Source organism: Phocoena sinus, chromosome 16, assembly GCF_008692025.1.
Source record: "Phocoena sinus isolate mPhoSin1 chromosome 16, mPhoSin1.pri, whole genome shotgun sequence".
Taxonomy (NCBI): Eukaryota; Metazoa; Chordata; class Mammalia; order Artiodactyla; family Phocoenidae; genus Phocoena; species Phocoena sinus.
This window is the reverse complement of record NC_045778.1, coordinates 16,404,730-16,431,544: the sequence shown is the minus strand read 5'-3', so window position 1 is coordinate 16,431,544 and position 26,815 is coordinate 16,404,730. Positions and strand designations below refer to the sequence as shown.

The 26,815-nt window shown below is 39.1% G+C and overlaps 1 protein-coding gene across 5 annotated transcripts in view; it reads left to right on the top strand.

Moving 5' to 3' along the window:
• JMJD1C (jumonji domain containing 1C) overlaps positions 1 to 26,815 on the top strand; it is a 305,528-nt gene that overhangs the window by 55,041 nt on the left and 223,672 nt on the right. For 2 of the 5 annotated variants that reach the window (XR_004346113.1, XM_032607637.1), the window contains exon 1: positions 6,350 to 6,746. The exons of 1 other annotated variant lie outside the window; for it this stretch is intronic. Coding sequence is in view for 3 of the 4 variants with exons in the window: in XM_032607637.1 (XP_032463528.1) it covers positions 6,579 to 6,746 (168 nt within the window). In the remaining variant the exon portion in view is untranslated. Of the gene's footprint in view, positions 1 to 6,349; positions 6,747 to 26,815 lie in introns of those variants that run through there. 2 more of the 5 variants (XM_032607631.1, XM_032607630.1) reach the window with 2 other exon arrangements.

Sequence of the window (26,815 nt, the reverse complement as noted above, 5' to 3'; positions counted from 1 at the left end):
GCCAGAAGACAATGCTTTCCTTTATATAGAGTAATTTATTTTTATTGGATATTTATGTTTTGTAGTATGTTATAAATCTCATTATATGTAATCATGTGGCTTTTTCTAGCATATGCCAAAGAAAAGAATGACTAAAGATTTCCCATATTTCACTGCTAGGTCTTGTTTTGTTTTGGTTTTGTTTGTTTGAAGCCAGATGCCATTAATTTAAGAAATGTGTCTCAGAGCTGTGTGTACTTGACCGTGAAGTTTCGTCTGTGGTGAGGAACTTCAGTGGAGTAAGCATGCTGAGATTTTGAGTCAGTATTACTTTATTTATTTATTTATTTGGCTGCGTTGGGTCTTCGTTGCTGTGCGCGGGCTTTCTCTAGTTGCGGTGGGCAGGGGCTTCTCTTGTTGCGGAGCACGGGCTCTAGGTGTGCCGGCTTCAGTAGTTGTGGTGCAAGGGCTTAGTTGCTGTGCGGCATGTGGGATATTCCCGGGCCACTTTTTAGCTTAGGTTTTACTTTGACTTTCCCTCATTTGTAGCTTTAAATACAAGTATAGACGCTCTTTTACTTAATTAACTTTCATGGATATAAACAGAGCCATTCTTTGGGATTTTTAGCTTTGCCACTACTGATACGTGGTAATAGTGAAGGCTTGTGAGAATAATACATACCTTTAGGAACCTGACCTGTTGATAAATGAAGGAGCTAATGTAACAATTGAAGATGTGAAGTGCAAACTGCCATCTAGCATATGCATATTTTAATGGTAGTTAATAGTGGAAGCATTTGTGTGAGGGGTGACAAACAAGAAGTCCTATGGGACACACCGGGAAGACTCTTGCTGTATGCTCAATGGCAACTTTTCATTTATTCTTTTTCTTATAGTTGCTCATTCTATAATGAGAAATTTTCAGTGCTCTTATGTTCATTCTTTCTAAATTAAAAAAAATTATCATTGAAAATCAGATTTGAAGTCTCATTTTTAATAGAAAAATGTTGAAAAGAAGTGGTAGGTTCCTGCACATCCAGAATTTAAATTGGAAACTAGGTAACAAATGTGGAGGCCCAGTAGAGATTTATTTCTCCTTTCTTCCTTTTCACCTTTTCATCTTTCTCCCTCTTGCTCCTTCCACGTGGCATCAAGAAGACAGAAAGTTATGTTTGTATGTTACCTTCATCAAAGACATTATTTGAGACTGTTCTCTTTGGAATGCTAAGAATAGACAGGTGTTTTGCATATACACTTATAGGATCATTTAGGGGTTTGCGTTAAATTGGTAATTTGGTAACAGTGAAAGTTTTTCTTCTGAATTGTAACCCTTTCTCTGTATCTCTTCTTTAGAAATTATCCTCAGGAACCACCTTGCTTTTCTGGTGAAGCTCAAGTTTCATGAAGGCTTTACATTGTACTTCCATGATGAAATGAGATAATGTATGTAAGACATTGTTTTAAAGGCGATGAATAACCCTATAGAAAGAACATGAACTCTTTTGTTTATGACCCTCACTTGAGAGATTCTAAGTTCCTCTTAGCTGGGTTGGATTTAGAAAAAGGTACATTTTTTGCGATGTTCATTCGTTAATTCAGTAACATGTATTGAGTATCTATTATGCTCAGGTCTTAGTGGATGCTGGGAGTATTGTTATGAACAAGATAAATTGTCCTTGCTTTTATGGAGCTTATAGTCTGCCAAGGGAGACAAATATAAAACAGTCTTTTACACAATAAATGTTATAAATACAATTGTGATAAGTACTAAGACAAATGGGAAAAGTTTTGAAAATCCATAATTGGGGATTTGATAATCTTGGAATCAGATAGCTTCCTTAAGGAAGTGACATTTGAGTTACTTTATCATTATCATAAATGTGGTTGAGGAATTCAGTTTAAATAAGTGCTTAGGGAAATACTTAGATAAATATTAGTTAAGGTTTAATAATAAGCATGATAAATTTATATTCCATTCTACTCTTGGTCTTCCATTTGCAGAATTCAGTTGAAACTCTTGGCTTTCTTCATTTTAACATTGGCTTCCACAGTTCCTAGATATCCTCATATAGTCTGAGCTCATAATCCAATCCAGTCTTTACATTTGGCAGTAAATAAAAGCCTCCAAGTTATAATAGATTTGAAAATTATTTGTTAAAATGCACTAAACTTACCTTGTATTCCATTCCAGGAATACTTCCTTAAATATTAAACAAACCAAGGCATTTCTATTGTCTATCTTCCCAGATAGACTGAACTTCTTAAGGACAGAGGCCCTATCTCCAGAACCTTGCAGGATGTGAGACACATAGTAAGTGTAAAATAAACAAATCCGTTATGAATAATCTGTGTTAAATAAGGAGGAAACAACTTGGCAACTGACCTTCCTGTTTCTTTTAAGTTACTTTTTAGCATAATACAGAGGCTTTGAATCAGAAGGTCTGGTTTTGAATTCCAGTTCCTTAATGTGTATTCCTAGGCAAATAACTAATTAAACTTCTGTAAACCTCATCTTCTTCATCTTTAAAATAAAGATTTATTTACATGCGATTACATGTGTAAAGTACTTCGCATCGTGTCTGGCACATAGTAAGTGTTTCACAAATGGTGGCTAATATTATTACAAGATACAGATCTTCCTTGGCTTACGATGGGGTTACCTCTAGATAAACCCATCAGAAGTTGAAAATATCCTAAGTTGAAAATGCATTTAATACACCTAATCTTCAGAACATCATAGCTTAGCCTTGCCTACCTTCAGCATGCTTAATATACTTACATTAGCCTACAGTTGGGCAAAATCGTGTAACACATAGCATATTTTATAATAAAGTGCTGCATATCTCATGCAATTGATTGAATCCTTTACTGAAGTGAAAAACAGAATGGTTGTAAGTGTATATCAGCTGTTAACCATTGTGATTGCGTGGCTTGACTAGGAGCTGCAGCTTGCTGCCATTGCCCAGCATCAAGAGGGAGTATGGTACTACCCTTACTAGCCTGGGAAAAGATTAAAATTCAGAATTCAAAGTAAGGTTTCTACTGAATGCATATTGTTTTCACATTGTCCTAAAATTGAAAAATTCTACGTTGATCCATCTTTAAGTTGGGGACTGTCTGTACATGCACTAAACCTTTTTACATATTTGTTTTATCTGTGATGCTTAAAATATATACCTATAGTGATGCAGGATACTGGTATGTGTTAGAGCAGATAATTGGCCCTTTCTTTAGTTAAACCAAGTGAAAAATAACTAGTTGGTTGTTTATGAAACTAAATTTGATGAACTACTCATTATTGATAATTAAGTGGGTAATGGTGGCACTTATCATTGTAATGAATACATTGTCTTCCTTTATAAGTCAGGTTTTTAAATAAACCAAGTAGATTTTATAAATAAATTTTTGTAGACTTTTAAAAAAAAAAGATCCCCCATTTTATCTTGTATATAGATTAAGATAATTGGATGTACGAAATTTGCCTGAATTGATGTGTATGTGTGTGTGTGGATATATTTAATGTACATATTTGGGTTTGGGGATGGAAAGAGTAGAAGATCTAGTCTATATATCTAAATTTTCAGCTTCTGTAAACTTAGTTATTTTAAGTACTTCTGTGTCACTGTCTTCATCTATATAGTGAAGTACCATAACTTACAACTATAGTACTATAACTACTTTTCTTTATAGTTACTAATCCTGGCATTTTCTGAGGATCTTTATGAAAGTAAAGGATGTAAGGGAACTAACTGAACAAACAAATATTTTAAGGTTTCAAGTCTGACTTTAAATTTATTTTTATTCCATGTTATTTACAGTTATGAGTTGCTGGCAAAAATAATGTAACTACAGTTGACTGTTGAACAACTCGGGGGTTAGGGGCGCTGATCCCCAGTGCAGTAGAAGATCTGAGTATGACTTTACAGTCAGCTCTCAGTGTCAGAGGTTCTGCATCTGTGGATTCATACTACAGTAGTACTTAAACGGAAGAAAACCTGCATGTAAGTGGACCCACGGTCCAATCCCATGTTGTTCAAGGGTCAACTGTACTCCCTGAAACAAAGCAAAAAAATGCCAGCAAACAAACAAAAATCCTTTAAGGCCGTTTTATTTTACATTTTAAAAAATGCACTTCAAGTTTCTCCAAAAGCAAAACATCCACACATTAGTGATTTGTTGTTGTTGTCATTGAACCCTAGGTACTGGTTGTAGTCAAGGGATTCCTAGACTGCTATCTGGAATATAGTTCTAAGAATATAAGATGTTTGAAAATGTTATGAAGATATATGGCCTTCTGAAAAACTTTTTGGTTTTGCATTTGAAATGTTTTGATTGATTTGGTTGATTGACATGCTTTTCAGAGCACTTGAAAGGATAGCATTCTACATATGGAGAGGGTTCCTAGGGTCCATTTAGAGGAGCTTGCCTACAAAATTAAAATCAGCTGGCAGTTTTATTAAGGCAACAGGACAACCTATACTCTAAAAATATAATTTAGTGAATGGTATTTATGTGATAATATGTGCATATTATATGTGCATCTCTTTTCTCAAACGACTTTATATTTTCTCACTTGCTCCCAGACTATCACTGAGATTAGGAAGCAGGCAATTTCAGTTGTAGCAATTGTGTCATACCAGAGATCACAAAGCAAGTCATTGATAAATTGGTATCTGAATTTAGATCTTACTTTGTTTTTTTCTTTCCACATGTTAGATTATTTTCACCAGGTTATTTTACTGACTCCTTAATCCACGTTGAGACTTTAGAAATCTTAGTCTGTAGTTCTCAAGGTGATTTGCTAAGTATTATACAGTATGTTCTAAAAGAGTGGACTTGGAAATAAGATGGCACATGTAAAATTAAATTTTTCTCTCAACTTGCAAGTATGCTTTTCTAGATATGGTTTTCCTTTGTTATCTATTACAGTTCTACATTTGGTCTTTAGAGTAGCAAAATTAGACAATGATGGTTAAAATCTGTCTTGCAATTTTGGTTTTTAACCTGTTAGCTGTGGCCATGCATTTTCCATTTCAAACAGCTCAGCTTGGGTGTTGTAAGAAAGCAGATAACAGCCTTATGTTTATTTTAAATATTCAAATTTCTAGTGTAAATTCCTTTTAAAAAGGTAACTTTTTTTTGTGGAGGCTTAGAAAAATCTTTAAGAAACCGAAATTTAGAAAAAGTTTTTATTGGACTAGAAGAATTTTGGGAGTTTATGTAATCAGTAGTGGCCGTGAAAAAAAACCCACAACTGGGATTTTGAAAACTACTTTTTAAAAAACACTATAATGTATGCCTGAAATCGAACTTCTCACCGACATCTATAGAGGTTTGATCTAGAAGAATTGAAGGGTTAGATCAAAGAAGGAGTAATTGTTCTAAGTTGGAGATCTGTACGTGTATGGGTTACAAAGTCCTGTTATGATTGGACTGGAAGAAAACATAATTTATTTTCCTGAACTATGATTGGCTAAAATCCTTTTCTTTCCACGGTATTTTCTAACAACTGAATCCGGAGCCTTTCCCTGTTTTTATTATCTGATCAGTGAGTTTGGCGTATGTACTAGTACTAAAAGTACTCAAATTGGTGCAGAGACTGTGAATTTTAAGAATGTTGACAAAAAGCCCTCAACCGGATGTTTGGCTTTCTTACAATAAAGCAGTATCGAGGTGTAAATCTCTGAATAGCTCAAACCCATAATGAGTATCTCCCCAAAACAGGAAGAATGAAAGGATGACACTGTTATCTTCGTTTTCATTTAAAGTCGTGGACTGTGTTTCTGTCGTGACCGAGTTCTGTGGGCTTAGTTTTCATTTGAAAGTGTTGCTCTGCTTTGCAGCTGGGACTACGGGACTTTTAATTCAGGCAAAATTGCGGCTAACTCAGACTGCAGGCGCCATGTGTTCTGAAAAACATCACTCTGGAGATGCGGCTTTTAACCTTGAGTTTGTTTTGTGACCCAGAGTGGAACCAGCACACTTCACTTTCACCTCACCCCCAACTCCCCCACTTCTCAGGGAGCGACGAGTAGAGAGGTGGACGTCAAACACTACGTTTCTGAAGGACTGCACTCCTTTCTCCCGCCCCACTCTGTTTTTTTATCCTGGCTGGTCCCGCAGACGCTGCTGCAGCGTCGGGCACTACTTTCCGTCTGCGGTGGTTCCTCCGACCCTCTCCCGAGGCTCCCTCCCCCAGCCCGCGCCGGCGGAAGGAGACGCGCGGCGCTCCCTCAATCACGCTAGTGGATGGGGAGGCGGAGTAGTACTGGCCGCGGCGCGGTGGCAGTAGCGGCTGACGCTGCTTCGGGGCCTGAGACGGACGTGTGGAAATTTCTGTCCGTTTCTTTCCTTTATTTGTGGAACTGCAGCCAGAGGCTGCAAGTCGGGGAGCCCAGGGGAGCGCTGAGGATTGTGAGAGACCGAGGTCGCTGTGCCCTTCTGGGCAGAGCGTCCAGTGCGCCCCCGAGCCTGCGCTCGCTTACGGGGCCGCCGCCTTCCCTAGGTCAGCTGTCCTCGGCATGGGCGGCCGGTAGGAGCGGGGTTTCGGTGATTTCCTGGCAGCTGAGGAGGCAGCGGCCACTTCGGCAGCGACGGCTATGGCGGTGGAGACGCGGCCGGAGCTGGTGGGGAAACGGTTCCTGTGCCTGGCGGTCGGCGAAGAGGCGCAGCCGGAGCGCGGGGAGAGCGGACGCTGCTGCCGGGGCTGGCGAGCGGGGGTTATCCGAGCGGTGTCACATAGGGACAGCCGCAATCCCGACTTGGCGGTAAGAGAGCGAACTCCCCTCAGTCTCTCGCCCGCGGCCGCAGCCCCACCCCTGGTCTCGCAGCCGCACCTTGTGGGGTTACCTCTGGCACCTGGCTTAGCCAGGCCAACTGGCGGTCACGCCCCTCTCCTGCGCTCTGGGCCGGTTTGTCCACGTGCCCTGCCAGGATCGCCTCCTCCCCGCGAGGAACTTCCCCTGCGGGGGCGGTGACCCCCTCGGGACTCCCCGGCGCCCGCCCGGGCCCTTTGGCCCGCTATCCGGGAGGGATGCGGCCGCGGAGACCTGACGGAAAGGCGGGGTTGCCAGCCGGGTGCTGCGTGGGCGGGTGGGGGTGGGGGCGGACCCCTCGCTCGTGGCGGTAGGGGCCCAGCTTCACCTGCCTCTCTGTGCGAAAGTCTTACCAGTGCAGGCGTTGGAGACTGAAAACTTATCCCGTAAGGTTGCTGAAGGGGAGGGAGAAAAGGAAGGAGACAGAGCTCTGGTTTTCCAGTCTGTCCTGGGATTCTTGTGTGTTTTCGAGGCAAAGGCCCCGGCAGTGGCGGGGGCCCTGATTCAATCTTTTCCTACAGTAGATGCTTGGATTTCTAACAGAAAACGATGAAAATGAAAACTTTTGGTTTGGAGGGCCATGGAAATTATTATCTCCCTCCCTCTCTCCCTTCTTTTCTTCCGTTTGTTTTTTCCATAGTGTGTTTTTTTTGTTAGAAGGGAATAGTGTGTTAAAGTCATCCATTCCTGGGTTTTATATGATTTTAAATGAAGCAAGAAATATTGTAAGTTAAAACGTTTAAGATTCTGCAGAACCTTAAAGTGTCTTTTTCTTTGCTTGCTTTTCCTTACTTGTGACACTGCCAGTGTTTTCTTTCACTAGTGTAGGAGTGTGCAAGATTCTGAGACAGGATATGCTGTTAGTGTTCCAATAACGTCTTCTGGGGGACATGTTGGAGTTAAGGAGCCAAGGAGAAGCAAGACACTGACTAGGCTTTGAAAGGTTGATTTATGAATACATAATCCATGAAATTTATTGGTAATACTGTGGGGTATTTAATTTTTCAGTGGATATTTAAAATTTGGGAACTTCCTTCTTTTTGTTTATATGCAGGTTTACAATTCTGAATTTACGTGTACATATGTATCTTAATACTTTTGTTGGAGTTTTTGCGTGTTTTTGTTAACTCCGGTTTCATGAACGTAGTCAGTGATATGGTTTTTTGTGGAGTGTGTTAATGTCAACTTGATACTGCAAAATATGTTTGTAGAATAGAAGTAATTTTGGAGATTTTGGTTGGTTATTCTCGTTGAAAAGAAGAAAAAGAGAATCTTCCTTAAAAAAAAAATCCAAACATTTCTTAATGGTTCTACAAATTGTGGCAATTCAATGTTTGTGTAAAAAGCATGTGCTTATTTTAATTTTCCTCCTTTTACTCTGATATGTAATTGTCTTGGCTTTATGTGGAAGATAGATTATGGGTCAGCTTTTTTTTTTTTTTCCCCGGGTACTTGGGCCTCTGACTGTTGTGGCTTCTCCCGTTGCGGAGCACAGGCTCTGGACGCGCAGGCTCAGCGGCCATGGCTCACGGGCCCAGCCGCTCTGCGGCATGTGGGATCTTCCCGGACCGGGGCACGAACCCGTGTCCCCTGCATCGGCAGGTGGACTCTCAACCACTGCGCCCAGGGAAGCCCTTGGGTCAGCATTTTTTAATTGTTTCAAAACAAACATAGAATGATATTTTGTGTTTTCCTAAAAATTTTGTGTTTTGTTTTAGTAGATACAAGAAAATTGGGAAGTATAGTGTTAAATTACGAATGTCATTGGCGACAGTCAAGTTATCGAAGTTAAATATATTAAAAATTTTTTTGTATGGGAATTTAAATGATATGAGGAGGGGGGTTTACACATACCATGTTTGAAAAGGCAAGATGATAAATTGGGTATTTAAAAATGAAAAGTATACGTGGATGGAGGGAATCAACTGGAAAGAACAGGAAGGAGTTTCCTCAGATGATGGAAACGTTTTGCATCTTGATTGATTACACGGGTGCATACATATGTCAAAACTCATTGAATTGTGCACTTAGTATCTGTGCATTTCCTATATGTAAATTTTACCTCAAAAATGTGTTTTGAACTATAACTATGTGAACCTTTGACAGTTTTCCTGTAACAGTCTTAATTTAAAAAATTTATGTTGTTACAGTGTAATCTGAGTTTTTTAGCCTGGAACCTACAGATTTAGCATTACGTACAAACTTTCTTATATTTCTTTTTTTGCATTCATATTTTCTAAGTTAAACTTGGGACAGTTTAGCATCACCAAAATGCAATTCGCGTTGTAGACTTTTGTTACTGCAGAATAAATCAAGCCCAAAGGAGCGCTTTTTAAAAAAAAATTATTTATTAATTAATTAATTTATTTTTGGCTGTGTTGGGTCTTTGTTGCTGCTCGTGGGCTTTCTGTAGTTGTGGTGAGCTGGGGCTACTCTTTGTTGCGGTGCGCGGGCTTCTCATTGTCTTGGCTTCTCTTGTTGTGGAGCATGGGTTCTAGGAGCACAGGCTTCAGTAGTTGTGGCACGTGGGCTCAGTAGTTGTGGTTCGCAGGCTCTAGAGCTCAGGCTCAGTAGTTGTGGCGCACGGGCTTAGTTGCTCCGCGGCATGTGGGATCTTCCCGGGCCAGGGCTCGAACCCGTGTCCCCTGCATTGGCAGGCAGATTCTTAACCACTGCACCACTAGGGAAGCCCCCCAAAGGAGCTTGATCAATTACTTTTGTGTATTTTTTTTTTTTTTTTGGTTACAAATATATGTAATTTAAAAACTGCAAGTTCATTAGGAATCTCAGATATGTATGTATTTATGGCACATGATTTGGAAGGATAATTATCAGAACTTGAAAGTAGTTTAGGGGATGCTTGGTCTCAAAAGTTAGTTATTCTTATTTTTGGTCTTATGTATGAGGAATTTCCACATGCATTAATTTCCTATACTACTGTTAACTAATTATCACAACCTTGGTGGTTTAAACAATACGAATTGATTATTATAATGGTTCTGGAGATGATAAGTCTAACTTCTGGGTTTCTATGGGCTAAAATCAAGGTGTGATTATAATTGTGTTCTTTACTGGAGGCTCTAGGTTTCACTTTTAGAAGCAGCCCACATTCATTGGCTCGTGGTCCTCTTCCTCCTTAAAAACCAGCAGTTTGTCTCTGTTTTTCTCTAGTTACATCTCCCTCTTGACTCTCCTCCTTCCCCTTACACTTTTAAGTGCCCTTGTGATCATACTGGGCCCACACAGATAATCCAGGATAATCTCCCCATCTGCTAATTAACAACCTTAATATCATCTGAACCCTAATTCTCCTTTGGCATGGAGTTTAACATAGTTACAGGTCTCATGTATTAGGACATGAGCATCTTTGAGGTGGCATTATTCTGCCCACCATACCATGGTAGCAAAAATATTCTTTTACAATATGACCATGATTTGATACAAATAAATTAAGGCTAAAATTATTGTACTTTTTCCTGCTGTGAGTTTTAGCGATATCACTATGTGATCTCTTAAGTAAATGAGCTTAATTTGTAGAAGTTGTACTCAGCTGTGCTTGTATAATTTCACCTATTTTGTTGGTGACTTTTAAAAAATGGCTTGAAAAATCTTCTGGGATATCTTGGAATTACATTAACCAACAAAAGACTTTATCTGAACCCTTTTAATTCAGGAGGACCAAGTTGTTGATTAAATTGAAATACATAAAATACATTGTGAGCCCTCAGCATGTTTTCTTTTTTGTAGCTCCATTGTTTAGAAAGGTTCTTCAGTTGTTATACATGTTGAATGTTTATTACTGCCCTACTTTTTGAGGAACTTTCTAGAAGATTGATAGTATTATGGAAGGAAAGCTGACAGTTGAGACAAGTATGGTTGCATAATATTCAACCTTGAATAATATTGTCATGCTAATTATAGAGCAAAAATTGATTTACTCTTTGCTCATTTTACTTCCCTTGCACAACTTAACAGCCCTTTATTTATTTACTTATTTATTTATTCATCCATTCAGTCACTTACCCACCTACCTTCCCTTGAAGCTTAATGTGATTGCATCATTGTTTCACGCTAATCCTATCCAAAATGTGAGTATTTTTTAAAAATGTATCAGGTTTTCATAAAACATTCCAGGTTACCGTGACATTTTGCAATGTCATTGAAAATCATTTTTAATCTGGTTAGAGACCTCCCCACTGGGATTCTTCATTTTGGATGCAGTCATCTATTTTCCTTTCCCACAAAAGTTTCTACTTTTCCACACTCCTCTTTTTTTCTTTTATCTTGGACTTTAGTCTTCCAGATTAAAATCTAAGAGTGTGCTGTTTGTGTTTGAGTCTGCTTCTTGAGAATAAAATTCCCAGAATTTTGCACTCGACTTTGTGCTGTGTTGCATAAGAGGTTAGATATTTGCTGAGTGAATGAGAAGTTGAAGTACATTATACCTGATAGATCTTCATACCAAGGACCCAGTCCTGTTTCAAATGAAATAGAAACTGCTCTGCAGCTCCTGAGAATGGACACTTAACAGATTCACACTTGGGATCTCTGGATCTTGGGTCAGTTATTCTTTTTCCCTGTAGAATAATATTTCCATCATTTCTATTTTTGCATAAGAATTCTTTTGAGTCAGTCTCCTTTATATTAATATATTGCTTGAAACAGAGTCAGGGAAGAAGTAAAGTTATTATAAAGGAAGGAAAATATTAACTGAAGTATTCAAAAATTCAGGAAGGGATGCTAAGAACTGAATTACATCTTGATTGCAACATAAAAGAAGAACACAGATACAACAACAAAGGCAACACACACACAAATAAAAACTTCTGTTTCTTGGTGAAAGAAGCTAACTCTTTTTTAATGTCAGTAGAGAAATATGAAGATATTTTGCGTACATTGAAAAAAAGCGGTTTACATATAATCATGGAACATTTTTCTGTAGCGCTTATAAAACTTTACTCCTGACTACCATTAATACTAAATTTGATAACATCTTGAGTTCTTTGGGGACTCATTATCGGATAGAAAGGAGCAAATGCACACAGTTTCTGAATGTTCATACCAAGTTGCTTTATGAGTGATATAATATAATTTTAAATCTCTTTCACAAGAACAGTGTTCTCAGCAAATATTTTATTTGAAGTACAATGAATCAATGTGAAGTTACTTGAAAATAGTTGTTATCTAATAGTCCCTTGTTAAAAACTCAGATTGAAAGTTTCTTGTAGAGAAGTGAAAAGTATGGGCAATTATTGTTACCTATTTTTTAACTTGAAAATTACTCTCTGTCTAATAAAAAGCATTCTACAATTAAAAAAAAAAAGTACCAGGTTTTAGGACTTCCCTGTTGGCCCAGTGGTTGGGACTTGGCCTTCCAATACAGGGGGTGCAGATTCAATCCCTGGTTGGGGAGCTGGGATCACACATGCCTCATGGCCAAAGGACCAAGAACATGGAATGGAGTCAGTGTTGTAACAAATTCAATAAAGACTTAAAAATGGCCCACATTGGGCTTCCCTGGTGGCGCAGTGGTTGAGAGTCCGCCTGCCAATGCAGGGGACGCGGGTTCGTGCCCTGGTCTGGGAAGATCCCACATGCCGCGGAGCGGCTGGGCCCGTGAGCCATGGCTGCTGAGCCTACGTGTCCGGAGCCTGTGCTCCGCAACGGGAGAGGCCACAACAGTGAGAGGCCCACATACCGCAAAAAAAAAAAAAAAAAATCCTTAAGAAAAATGTTATCAGGTTTTTTCAGTACCCAAAAGGAACAAAAAATCATAGTATTGTGTTTCATAGACCAAACATGTAAATTTGTTTGTATTTGGGGGAATTTTCTAATGCTCACTTAGTGAGGAGTAGCTAACTTTGTAATATAGATTTTAAGCTGTTCTAAACTGTGTACTAACTGTAGGTTAAAGTTACTTTGCAAATCTTATATGTCCTAAATGTAAGTATCTTAAATATGAAAACTGTGTTTTTCTGCTTACCTGTCTCTTCATTTAAGTTTCATATTGAGTTGGTGGTATTTGATTCTTTAAGTTTTGTTAGGATAATTCTTTAGGTAAGTCTAAAATGTATATCATGGTGTTGTAATATTGCCAATACTAATTTCTGGTCTAGGCACACAGTGTTGAATGAATGAATGAATGTATTTTATTTCATTGCTCAGTATGACCTGGATAAGTTAACCATAGGGAAAATTGGTTTAGCTGGTAGGTAGAAAAACTTTTATGTCTGATTTGAGTACATACAGGTTCCGCCGCCACCCGCCCCCCCCCCGCCCTTGAATTTATATTGTGATTGGTCCTAAAGACTTATGTACAGGAAAATAAGTATGTAAACTGTAGCTGTGGTGGCAAGTAACTTGTGCAGTTGTAACCACTAGCTGGTTTTAAAAGTAGACAGCCAAAAAAAAAAAAAAAAAAAGTAGACAGCCACCCAGTAAATGGTGTGAAGTGTATGTTTCTGTGTAAAATTAAATAAAGCATGTTTTGTTTTTTCCCTTTTGACCAGTCATAGATATATCCCAGCACGTATTTTGATGCCATTAATTTAAAATAGAGAATGTGGGCTTCCCTGGTGGCGCAGTGGTTGAGAGTCCGCCTGCTGATGCAGGGGACGCGGGTTCGTGCCCTGGTCTGGGAGGATCCCACATGCCGCGGAGTGGCTGGGCCCATGAGCCATGGCCGCTGAGTCTGCGCGTCTGGAGCCTGTGCTCCGCAACGGGAGAGGCCACAGCAGTGTGAGGCCTGCGTACCGCAAAAAAAAAAAAAAAAAAAAAAGATAGGAGCAAGTGTACATGGTTTCATTCCTCCCACTCATATGTGATCAACCTGAGCATCACTAAAAGAAAACCACACATTATGAATCTACTGGCAATATATGGTAGGAAGTACACCAATGAAATATTTGTACTAAAAATAAAACCAATGAAGTATTTGTACTAAAAATTATTGAACTTGAGTATAATCAAGCTTCTACATTCAACCACTAATTTGCAGGACATATGAGGGTAGAGGAGCATGTTAAACACCACCATGAGGATGCAGTCAACTAGGTCCAGGATGTGGGAAATTCTAGAACTAGAGCTGTGCTGTTGAATCTTGTGGCAAGTTAAATTGATTAAAATTGAATATCAGTTCCTCATTCACTGTAGCCAATTTCAGGTTCTCAGTTGCTACATCTAGCTAGTGACTATGGTTTTAGACAATACAAATAAAAAAATTTCTATCATTGCAGAAAGATCTATTGGATGCCACTATTCTAGAGTAAGCTTTAAAAGAACAGGCAACTTATCATACAGACTAGTAGAAGGGGGAAAAAATGGAATGATAAAAATAAAAGAAGGCAGGAAGAGAGACAAACATAACAAAGGCGAGACAAACAGAAAGCACAAAATAAGAGATTTAATTTAAACCCAGATATATCAGTAATTACATTAAATGTAATTGACTAAACATTTCTATTAAAAGGAAGGTTATAAAACTGGGAGGAGAGAACCCACAAAACACACTTACTGGGACTTCCCTGGTAGCACAGTGGATAGGAATCTGCCTGCCAATGCAGAGGACACGGGTTCGATCCCTGGTCTGGGAGGATCCCACATGCTGCGGAGCAACTGAGCCCATGCACCACAACTACTGAGCCTGCACTCTAGAGCCCGCAAGCCACAACTACTGAGTCCACGTGCCGCAACTCCTGAAGCCTGTGTGCGTATGGCCCGTGCTCCGCAACAAGAGAAGCCACCGCAGTGAGAAGCCTGCACACCGCAACGAAGAGTAGTCCCTGTTTGCTGCAACTAGAGAAAGCCCACGCGCAGCAGTGAAGACCCAACGCAGCAAAAAAAAAAAAACTACCCACGCTTATTTGCTGTTTATAACAAATCTATCTAAAACATACAAATACTTACAGGAGGTTGTAAAAAGATGGGAAAAAAACTTCCATGCAAATACTAATTAAAGATAGTTGACATGGCTATGCTAAAGACAGTGTTTAAGAAAAGAAGCGTTATTTGGGATAAAGAGGCTTTGTTTACCATGGTAAGAGTTTATTCAGCAAGAAGATATAATTTCAGTTTTCTAAGTATCTGTGACATGACTTAAAATACATAAAGCTGGAATTGATAGAACTATTAGAGAAAATAGACAGATGTATAACCATAGTGCGAAGTTAAATAGCTGATAGAACTAGCAGTAAAATAACAGTAATAGAATAATAAGTACTTGGCTTTGGCCATCTCACAAGGCAGTTGTGTGAATGAGGTAGTATATTTAATAAATACACCGTCATTCAATATGAGTAGGTATTTAACATGAATAAATACTGAAATACTTTTATTCAAAAAATATTTGAGCACCTTCTAATGACTGGTACCGTTTAAGACATGTGTTTTGTAAGGTGTGCAGCTTTAATCAAACGTAAGATGTTGTCAGGTACAGTTACCAATTTTAAGTGCTTAATGAATGATAAGCAGTAATATCTGTATGGATTCATAGAAGTGAGTGATACAGATTTGAAGGATGCATTCGTTGAGGAAACAGGATATTTTGGGCCCTGAAGAGTGACTGGCATAATATATTGGGTTGGCCAGAAAGTTCCTTCGGTTTTAAAATAAAAATAGAAGACACATTTTTCATTTTCAGCAAGAAATTTATTGAACAACATATTCACCATTTTGTTTCACTACCTTCTGCCATTTTTCAGACAACTTCATAATTTTCATCTTACCAAAACTTTTTAATCTTTTTGAGCAAAGAACTGGTCCAGGTGCCTTTTCCAGTCTTCCAGGGAATTGAAATTTTTTCCATTAAGAGAATTTTGTAAAGACGGAAATAAATGGAAATCCGAAAGTACAATGTCCGGTGAATACGGCGGATGACTCAGAACTTCCCAGCCAAACTGTAACAGTTTTTGCCTGGTCATCAGAGAAACATACGGTCTTGTATTACCCTGATGAAAGATTATGTGTTTTCTGTTGACTAATTCTGTACGCTTTTCGTTGAGTGCTGCTTTCAGTTGGTCTAATTGGGAGCAGTACTTGCTGGAAATAATCGTCTGGTTTTCCGAAAGGAGCTCATAATAGAGAACTCCCTTCCAATCCCACCGTATACATAACATTCACCTTCTTTAGATGAAGACTGGCCTTTGGTTTGGTTGCTAGTGGTTCATTTTGCTTGCCCCACAGTCTCTTCCATTCCCCATTATTGTACAGTTATCCACTTTTCATCGCTGGTCACAATTTGTTTTAAAAACAGTACGTTTTTGTTGTGTTTCAGTAGAGAATTGCATGCAGATACACAGTCAAGAAGGTTTTTTTTCGCTTAACTTACGTGGAACCCAAACATCAAAGCAATTAACATAGTCAAGCTGGTGCAAATGATTTTCAGTGCTTGATTGGGATATTTTGAGTATGTTGGCTGTCTCCCACATGCTATAACGTTGATTGTTCTCGTTGATTGTTCTCAGTTAATGTCTCGATTTGATCGCTATCAACTTCAACTGGTCTACCCGCCCGTGGAGCATTGTCCAGTGAGAAATCTCCAGCACGAAACTTCGCAAACCGCTTTTGACACGTTCGATCAGTCACAGCACCTTCTCCATATACTGCACAAATCTTTTTTTGCGTTTCAGTTAGGTTTTTACCTTTCTTGAAATAATAAAGCATAATATGCCAAAAATGCTGCTGTTTTCTTCCATCTTCAGTATTAAAATGGCTATACAAAAATTCACCAATTTACAAAGTGAGAGAGTGGCATGGACATATATACACTACCAAATGTAAAATAGGTAGCTAGTGGGAAGCAGCCACATAACACAGGGAGATCAGCTCGGTGCTTTGTGACCACCTAGAGGGGTGGGATAGGGAGGGTGGGAGGGAGGGAGACGCAAGAGGGAAGAGATATGGGGGTATATGTATATGTATAGCTGATTCACTTCGTTATAAAGCAGAAACTAACACACCATTGTAAAGCAGTTATACTCCAAGAAAGATGTTTAAAAAAAATTCACCAATTTTGATTTTTTTAAATTCACTCTGATATGACAGCTGTCATGGTACATTCTACAAAATTGTTTTGAATGAAGTTAAAGACACCTAAGCGCTACTAGAGCCATCTTAACGAGGAAACTGAAAAACATTATGGCCAACCCAATAATAATATTAGAAGAGGTATAAAGTGGTTTTGGTAGAACGAATGGCATGAGGAAAAGCAAACCACTTGGCTTCAGAGAGGGTTCATATTGGAATAACAATAAGAAAAATAATGTGAAAATTAGGGCCAAATTGTAATATCAGATTGAGAAATTTGTGGTATGTCTAGAGTGGCTGGCTGAAATGAATATCCTAGTACTTGTGTCATTTCCCAATTTTATGAATACAGTTGTCCCTAGGTATCCATGGGGGCTTGGTTTCAGGGCCCCCTCAGATACCAAAATCCAAGGGTGCTCAAGTCCCTTTCTTAAAATGGCATAGTACAGTTGGCCCTTCGAATCTGAATATGTAGAGCCATAACTATATTTTTGAAGGTAGAATGAAGGGCCTTTAATTTTGGTCGCTGAAACAGCAGACTAATTTCCATACAGATTGTACCTGTTTACAGCTGCAGTTTATGGAAGCACCAGTTTTCCCACACAAGTCTCAACACTATTGGATATTGTTAGTCATAATTTTTGCCTAATTCGCCCCCAAAAAAAGGTACCTTGCTTCAATTCCTGTTTATGTGTTTTTGAGTCTCATGTATTTATTGGCCTTATTTTAAAAATATATAAATAGCTTGCTCGTAGTTTGGCCTTTTTCTTTTTTTAATTAGTTATGTATTTTATTTTTGGCTGCATTGGGTTTTTGTTGCTGCATGTGGGCTTTCTCTAGTTGCAGCGAGCGGGGGGCTACTCTTCATTGCGGTGCGCAGGCTTCTCATTGAGGTGGCTTCCTGTTGCGGAGCACAGGCTCTAGGTGCAGGGGCTTCAGTAGCTGTGGCTCAAAGGCTCTAGAGCACAGGCTCAGTAGTTGTGGTGCATGGGCTTAGTTGCTCCGCCGCATGTGAGATCTTCCCGGACCAGAGCTCGAACCCGTGTCTCCTGCATTGGCAGGCAGATTCTTAACCACTGTTCCACCAGGGAAGCCCTGGCATTGGGATTTTTTTTTTGTTTTTTTTTGTTTTTTTATGCGGTACGCGGGCCTCTCACTGTTGTGGCCTCTCCCATTGCGGAGCACAGGCTCCGGACGCGCAGGCTCAGCGGCCATGGCTCACAGGCCCAAACGCTCCGCGGCATGGGGGATCCTCCCGGACCGGGGCACAAACCCGTGTCTTCTGCATCGGCAGGCAGACTCTCAACCACTGCGCCACCAGGGAAGCCCTGGCATTGGGATTTTGATAGAGGTTATATTGAATCTGTAGCTCTCTTTGAGTAGAATTAATATTATTAACAATATTAAGTTTTCTAATCTATGAATACAAGATTTCTTTCCATTTATTTGTGTTTTTAATTTTTTTCAGCAACATTTTGTTGTTTTCAGTGTAGAAGTATTTTGCCTCCCTGGTTATGTTAATTCCTAAGTATTATATTAAATATTTTTAATGCTATTGTAAATGGAATTTTCTTAATTTCCTTTTAGGTTGCTTATTGTTAGTGTATAGAAATGCAACTGATTTTCATGTGTTGATTTTGTATACTGTAACTGCTGAATTTTTTTCTAACAGTTATTTTCCCCTGTGTGTGTGAAATGTTTAGAATTTTCTGCATATAAGATCGTATCTGCAAATAGATATTCTTTCCCATGTGGATGTCTTTTCAGTTTCTTGTTTAATTTTCTATTTAGAACTTCCAACACCATATTAAATAGGCATGGCAAGAGGAAGCATCTTTGTCTTGTTAATCTTAAAACGTTTGTAGTTTTTTACTGTTGAATATGATGTTAACTGTGGAATTTTCATATATGCCCTTTATTATGTTGAGGTAGTTCTTTCTATTCCTAGTTTGTTGTGCACTTTGTATCATGAAATGGTGTAGAATTTTGTCAGATGCTTTTTCTGCATCAATTGAGATGATCATTTTTTCCCCCCTTTCATTCTTTTTTTTTCCTCCCTTTCATTCTTTAATATGGTATATTACATTGATTGATTTTTATATGTTGAACCATCTTTGCATTCCAGGAGTAAATCCTGCTTGGTTATGTGTATTACTATTTTTAGTGTATTTAATTAAAAAAAAATTTGTAACTCCTTTCATTTTCTCCCCTTCTCACACATATATTCTAGTATAATTTTGCTTGGAATTGTGTACGTTTTTATAGACAAATTCAGGAAGAAAGAACACCTTTCCACTGAGTCTGAATTGCAAATAGCATGGAATATCCCTCCAGCTATTAAAGTTTTTTTTCTTTTTGAGTTCTACAGTTATTTTCCTCATTTAGGTCATGTGGTATTTTAGGTTTATTCTTAGACACTTTATATTTTGATTTTTTTTTTTTTTTTTTTTTGTGGTACGCGGGCCTCTCACTGTTGTGGCCTCTCCCGTTGTGGAACACAGGCACTGGACGCGCAGGCTCACGGGCCCAGCCGCTCCGCGGCATGTGGGATCTTCCCGGAGCAGGGCACGAACCTGCGTCCCCTGCATCGGCAGGCAGACTCTCAACCACTGCGCAAACAAGGAAGCCCTATATTTTGATTTTTAAATGTGTGTGGACATACCCTGAATCATTAACACAGACCTTTATAAGTCACTGATTTCTTTCTGCAAACATGGTTTTTGGACTAAAAGTAATGTTCCTATTCTTTTCCCTGTGTATATTTTTAGCTCATGTAATTATTTTCTAGTTTTTTTCACTAATGGGCTTAACAAAGTTACAGTAGAGGTTAGTGTCATAAAGAAAAAGTGAAATGATAATGTTACTAGTGTCTTAAATCTTTTGCTTAAATTCTCAGTAGGCTGTTGAAGATGTTATTTCTTTAACCTTTCATTTTATAATTGTAATCAGTGGAAATATAAAGTTTATTTTATAGAGCTTTTAGGTTAAGTATGTAGCAGTTTATCTTCAGATAAAATTGTAACAAATTACCGTATTCACAAATACAGATAGAAATATTTTGGTGGCAATCACTATACAAAAGAGTATATATCAGAATTCTTAATTTTAAAGTGTATTTAAATTACTTCCCTAAGGTATCAGTTCTTTTAAAACACTACTGTTTCAAAATGCTATATTTATGACATAAAATTGTGATCCACTAAAAACGGTGTGTGTGTGTGTATATATATATACACACACCCCGTCTGAAGTGTTCTTTTTTTTTTTTTTTTTTTTGGCGGTACGCGGGCCTCTCGCTGCTGTGGCCTCTCCTGCTGCGGAGCACAGTCTCCGGACGCGCAGGCCCAGCAGCCACGGCCCACGGGCCCAGCCGGTCCGCGGCACGAAGGATCCTCCCGGACCAGGGCACGAACCCGCGTCCCCTGCATCGGCAGGCGGACTCTCAACCGCTGCGCCACCAGGGAAGCCCCTAAAGTGTTCTTTTTTATCTCTTCTGCAATAGACTCCACTCTCAATTGATTTCTCAGCTGTGTTAACCTTTTAGAGAACTGTTCTATTTTTACTTCTCAAGAAAGGTACTGTAGTGAAGGTTAAAATTTGGAGAATAAGAAACTGACCTTATGTGCACTGTCATTTTTTTAATGTGCTTTCTTCAGCTTTTGATATTTTGAACCTTGGTATAGCTCAGGAAATAGTAGATCAAAGTTATCTATTTTAAACAACAAATGGCTGTACTTTCTGGATTCTTGACTGAGTCACTTACCTGTGAACTTTAAAAACATGTGAGGAAAATGTTCAGTTTTACTAAATTCCAAAAATGCAAAAAGGATTGAAGGGATAACAGGTGCATTTGGTACCAATTTTTTGTCTAGTCTTTCTTTTTTATTATTTTTTCATAGAGAAAAAATCCAGGTTTTGGCAAAACTTTTACTTAAACTTTGTTCTGAGGAAGTTTTTAATTAATTAATTAATTAATTAATTAATTTTTGTCCGCATTGGTTCTTTGTTGCTGCGCATGGACTTTCTCTGGTTGTGGCGAGCGGGGGCTACTCTTTTTTGTAGTACATGGGCTTATTGCGGTGGCTTCTCTTATTGCGGAGCACAGGCTCTAGGCATGCGGGCTTCAGTAGTTGTGGTATGTGGGTTCAGTAGTTGTGGCTTGTGGGCTCTAGAGTGCAGGCTCAGTAGTTGTGGTGCACGGTCTTAGTTGCTCCGTGGCATTGTGGGATTTTCCCAGACTAGGGATGGAACCCGTGTCCCCTGCATTGGCAGGCCGATTCTTAACCACTGTGCCACCAGGGAAAGCACTGTTTTTTTGTTTTGTTTTGTTTTTTTGTGGTACGCGGGCCTCTCACTGTTGTGGCCTCTCCCGTTGCGGAGCACAGGCTCCGGACGCACAGGCTCAGCGGCCATGGCTCACGGGCCCAGCCGCTCCACGGCATGTGGGATCTTCCCTGACCGGGGCACAAACCCGTGTCCCCTGCATCGGCAGGCGGACTCCCAACCACTGCGCCACCAGGGAAGCCCTGTTTTGTTTTTTAAAGCGGTTGTGACTCTGGCAAAATTAACAATCAATGGACGTATTTAAAAATCTTGAACTCTTTGATCTTAGTATCTCATCTTCTAAATGAAAATGATCTTTTTTTCTATTGTAATAAAACAGTAAGTTTTTTTTAGATTAGTTTTTTTTCCCTTCCACCTTCTCCCATACTTCAGAGTTATGGATAGTGCACTTATACTGCTGATTCTTTTTAGTTATAATATTAATGGCACAGAGCCATAGAAAGTAAGATTTAATCTCCTCAGAGCATAAGCTATTACCTTTATTATTTCTGTCCTTTTAAGTAATGTGGAATATTATGATTCATGTTAGAGTTAGAAGGAAAATGTACAGGCTCAATGAAATTCGACTGCTCACCTAGTAGTACAAAGGAAATGAAAGAGGTCGGAAATACGTTGATTTTGATTACAGGAAAGAAAGGGGGGGGGTGTAATCTAAATCCAGTACTATTTTGTACCTTTTTAAATTATATTTATTTATTTTTTCTTCCTCTGTTCTACAGTCTTCTAGATACTATAGGCTGTTTTCTGGTGAAAAGAGGAGGTTTCTAAGAAGCTTTTTTTTTTTTTTTGAGAAGCTTTTTAGAAGTAATGTGGGAACATGAGGAAGAACTGAGTTGAGGTCAGGGAAGCTATAAACCTTTGAGCGTTTTTGTGATGTGCTGTGCTCTGTGGGAGGCACTCAAAAAGGTCAAGCTTGAGAAACTTGCTTCTTAACAATGTGACTATTAACACTTAGCGTACCCTATTTTTGTTGAGTCTGTTGGGAAGATTTTTATTTAAAAGTTGATTGTATCCAAAAAAAGTTGATTGTATCTTGTGTTTATTTATAAAATGCTTATATTTTGTTCCTAGAGTTATACCAATTCCTTACAAATAACCAAAACACAAATATAGCAATAACAGAAAAACTTTGTTGCAAATGAAGAAATTTCACGGTAATTAGAAGGAAATTGGAATCTCTCCTTTGTAAAGAAAGTAGTCTTTGTTGTATCTTTGACATATAAGTTGTTTCGTACTATTCTCAGTTTCTTTTTTTTTTTTTTTTACAGTAATCATTTATTTATTTATTTATATATTTATTTTTGGCTGTGTTGGCTCGTCGTTTCTGTGCGAGGGCTTTCTCTAGTTGCGGCGAGCAGGGGCCACTCTTCATCGCAGTGCGTAGGCCTCTTCACTATCGCGGCCTCTCTTGTTGCGGAGCACAGGCTCCAGACGCGCAGGCTCAGTAGTTGTGGCTCACGGGCTTAGCTGCTCCGCGGCATGTGGGATCTTCCCAGACAAGGGCTCGAACCCGTGTCCCCTGCATTAGCAGGCAGACTCTCAACCACTGCGCCACCAAGGAAGTCCCTATTCTCAGTTTCTTGACTTCTGTTACCTCTTGAATCCACTCTACCAGCCTTTTGCCCTGTTACTCTAGGGAAACTGCTGTTATCAAAGTCACAAATGACCTGTTCCTTTCTAAATCAAATGTCATTTCTCACTTCTCACTCCTCATCTTACTTTGACCTATCGGCAGTATTTAATATGGCTAATCACCCTCTCTTCCATTAAACATTTTGTTCACTTTGCTTCTAGGATATTATGCTTACCTGATTTTTCTCCTACCTCTCTTGCCTCTCCTTTGAAGTTTCCTGTGCTAATTTTCCTTGTTTCTACTGCCTGTTAAGTGGTCAGTTCTTGGACCTGTTTTCTATCTAAACTTTTGTCCTTGGAAGATATACCATCTATATGCTGATGACTCCCACATTTATATCCTTAGTTTGGACCTTTCCCCCAAACCCCACACTCATAGACTCATATTGAATCACTCCCTTCATGTCTCCATTTGGGTGCCTAATGGGCATCTCAAATGTAACATGTCCACAACTGAGCTCCTATTACTATCCCCCTAAGCCTGCATTGCTCTGTGTTTTCACCATCCAGTGAATGGCAGCTCCATCTTTCCAGTTCAGTTCCTTTGAAGTCATCCTTGACAACTTACTCTCACATCCCATATCCAAAGTATCTGCAGAATATTTTTGGTGCTGCCTTCAGAATACATCCGGAATTCCAGTACGTCTCACCTCTTCCATTATCATCAATCTAGTACAGGCCATCATGATCTTTTGCCTAGATTTTCCAGCCGTTTCTAACTAGTTATGAGTAATAAATAGGTGCCTAACTTGTTTTCTATTTCTTCTTACCCATAAAAGTACCTACAGCAGGTAGTCAGATTATGTCACTCCCATAATCGAATGCTTCCGAAGTCAACCACACTGATTTAGAGTTAAGAGCCGAAGGCCTTAAGTGGCCCGAGAGGCTCTATATTATGTTCCTTATCAGGCCACTTTGACCTCATCATCTATTACTCTCTGATTTATGTATTCTTTTCCAGCCACATTATTGGCCTCTTTGCTGTTCCTTGAATATTCTAGGTGTTATCCTCCCTTGTGGCCTTTGCACTTGTTTCTCTGCCCAGAATGCTCTTCCCCAGGATATCCACATGACTCGCTCCCCGAGGTAGGTCTCTTCCAGTGTCAGTATGCTTGCTCATTGTGGTCTTCTCTGGCCACCTTATCTAAAATTGACTCCTTCCCTCCCTCCCTCCCTTCCTTCTTCCTTTAACATTTTCTGTTTGCTACCCTACTCTACTTGACTTGTCTGTAATTTCATTTGACTAAACATTTTATTTATTTTTCTGCATTAGAATTAAGCTTCATGAAATGGGTTTTTGCCTATTTTGGTAACTGCTATTTTCCCATCACCTAGAACATCGCTTAGCAGCTAATGGGGATTTAAAAAATAATTGTTTAGTTAAAATACAATGAAATGTCCTAGAATTTCCTGAAATTTAGCCCTTATTCTTGGAGTTATATTACTTTATAATGAAAAACCTAATAAATTCAGTAAAAGAGAACTTTCTAATATGAAATCAGAACACTCTCCGTGTCAATTTTTGTTAGGTGTTGCCTCTCAGTAAATTTATTGAATGAATACACACCAAGTATCTATTATGTGGTTAGCGTTGTAGGCTAGTTGAAAATTTAAGAAATAAACCCATTCTCAAGGAATTTATATTTCTAGTGGAGGGGGATGACTAACATTCAACTGTTGATTTATACTATAGTATACAGTTGTGGTATAATAAGAAATATATATGTGGTTTATGTCACTGGTTCCTGGCACTGAGCTTCTAAAATCCTTGGAATTTCCTGAGTGATAAAGGTGATGGGAGCATCTTTTGTTCTAATGAGGTGACTCCTCATAAGTCCCTAGATAGCTTTGGGTTGGAAACTGGTCACTGAAAAGACTAAGCTTTGATTAGAAGCTTGGAACTTTCAGCCCCAACCCCGAGCTTTTGGGGAGGTGAGAGGGGTTGAAGTTTGAGGTAATCACCAATGGCCACAATCATGCTTTTATAATGAAACCTCCATTAAAAACTCCTAAGCTGGAATTTGGAGATCTTCTGGGTTGGCCAATACATCAAGGTGCTGGGAAGGTGATACACCCAGGGAAAGTATGAAAAACTCCGTCTCGGGCTTCCCTGGTGGTGCAGTCGTTGGGGGTCTGCCTGCTGGTGCAGGGGACACGGGTTCGTGCCCCGGTCTGGGAGGATGCCATGTGCCGCGGAGCGGCTGGGCCCGTGGGCTCTTGGCCGCTAAGCGTCCAGAGCTTGTGTTCCGCAACGGGAGAGGCCACGGCGGTGAGAGGCCCGCGTACAGCAAAAAAAAAAAAAAAAAAAAAAAACTCCGTCTCCCACTCACTTTGCCCTATTAATCTCTTTCATCTGGCTGTTCATCAGTTGTATCCATAAACCAGTTGTAAGTAGGCTTTCCAGAGTTCTGTGAGTAGTTCTAGGAAATTAGTGAACCGGATAAAGGGGGTCATGGGAATCCCTGATTTACAGTTGGTCAGTCAGAAGTACTGGTAACTCATATATTTGACTGGTGACTGAAGTGATGGCAGTCTTGCGTGATGGAAACCTTCAACCTGTGGAGTTTGATGCTAACTCCCTATAGTTAGTGTCAGAATCTAATTGAATTGTAGGATACCCACTTAGTATTGGATTGTTGGAGAAGTCATTTTGGAAAATATACCACCTAATTGATGTCAGGAGGGAAAAAGCCAGTCAACAATTAAGGATTAATTATGTGGTGATGTTAAGTGCTATAGAAATTAAGAGATGGGGCATTATGAGAGTGTGCTACTATTATATTTTTTATGATAGAAAGGCTTCATGGAGGAGCTGGATTATAAAAAGGGTAGTCATTGAATGAAGAGACTACATTCCAGAGAGGGGAATAATATGAATATTGCCTTGGGGACAAGAAAAAGTTTGGCATGGAAATAGAAATACTTAACAAATTTTTATGCCATCTTTTTCTTTAAAGCCTTCCCTTCATTTTCTAGTTGGTTATATTTTAAACTACAGAGCATCTAATATTTCATGCACACTAACATATGCCTAACATTCTAATGAGTCGCTAGAAGTTACAGGGAATATAATGAACCAAGTCTTTTTTTTTTTTTAAGAAATTTTAAATTTAATGGCCCTTTGGAGTCAAGTAAAAATCCAAAAGAACAAATATGTATGGAGAATACACACACACACACACACACACACATACATACCCAAAACTGTCTATATTTTGCATGTGCATGTAATGTAATTAACTGTGTTGTAAGTTAATTGGTATATCCTAGTTTTATTAAGAATGGCGTATCCAATTGTTATATGCCCAATTTGAGGACTGAATTAGGAGGAACTTTTATGGGCGGTCCAAACATTATTTACTTTTTTCTCCCTGGCAAGCTAGGACTCTTATTTCTGAACTCGTTGATTCAGATTTTTAACCGATAATGGGAAAACCTAGCTTTGTACTAGATCAGCCTCCGTGAATCTTGGGGCAGTAGTTTTGGTTGCTTGTCCGCATCATTTTACCAAGTATGACTTGTTTCTTGTTGATCTCACCAGTTATCATTGTGTATGAGTATCATCTCAGTTATATATATATAGCCCCAGAATAGTGTTTAGCAAATAATAGGTGCTGTATACATATTCTTAAATGTATAAAATATTGGGTAAAATTTATTTGCTCACCTCTCCCATGCTTCAAGAACACCAACAGTGTAACAGTGAGAAGAGGAATGAGAGAAACAGAACAACAGATTTATTGAAGGTGACTAAATCCATAAAATAACTGAGGCCAAAGAACTGGAAGAGATTCAGTAATGAGAATAAAGTTGAGTGTAGTAATTCAAAAGGGACAAAAGTCAGATTTTTCTCCACTATCACCGTATATTGGAGTTAACTTTTTGAGTCACCAGCTGGCTGCTATGTGATTTTATTGAAAATAGGGTGATGCTTGGAACAGGAAAACTGAAAAGAGAGCTTTTAAGTGAAACTTAAGAATAGAGATAGGAGAGAATGCAAAATGAGAAGATTGAGGGAAGGA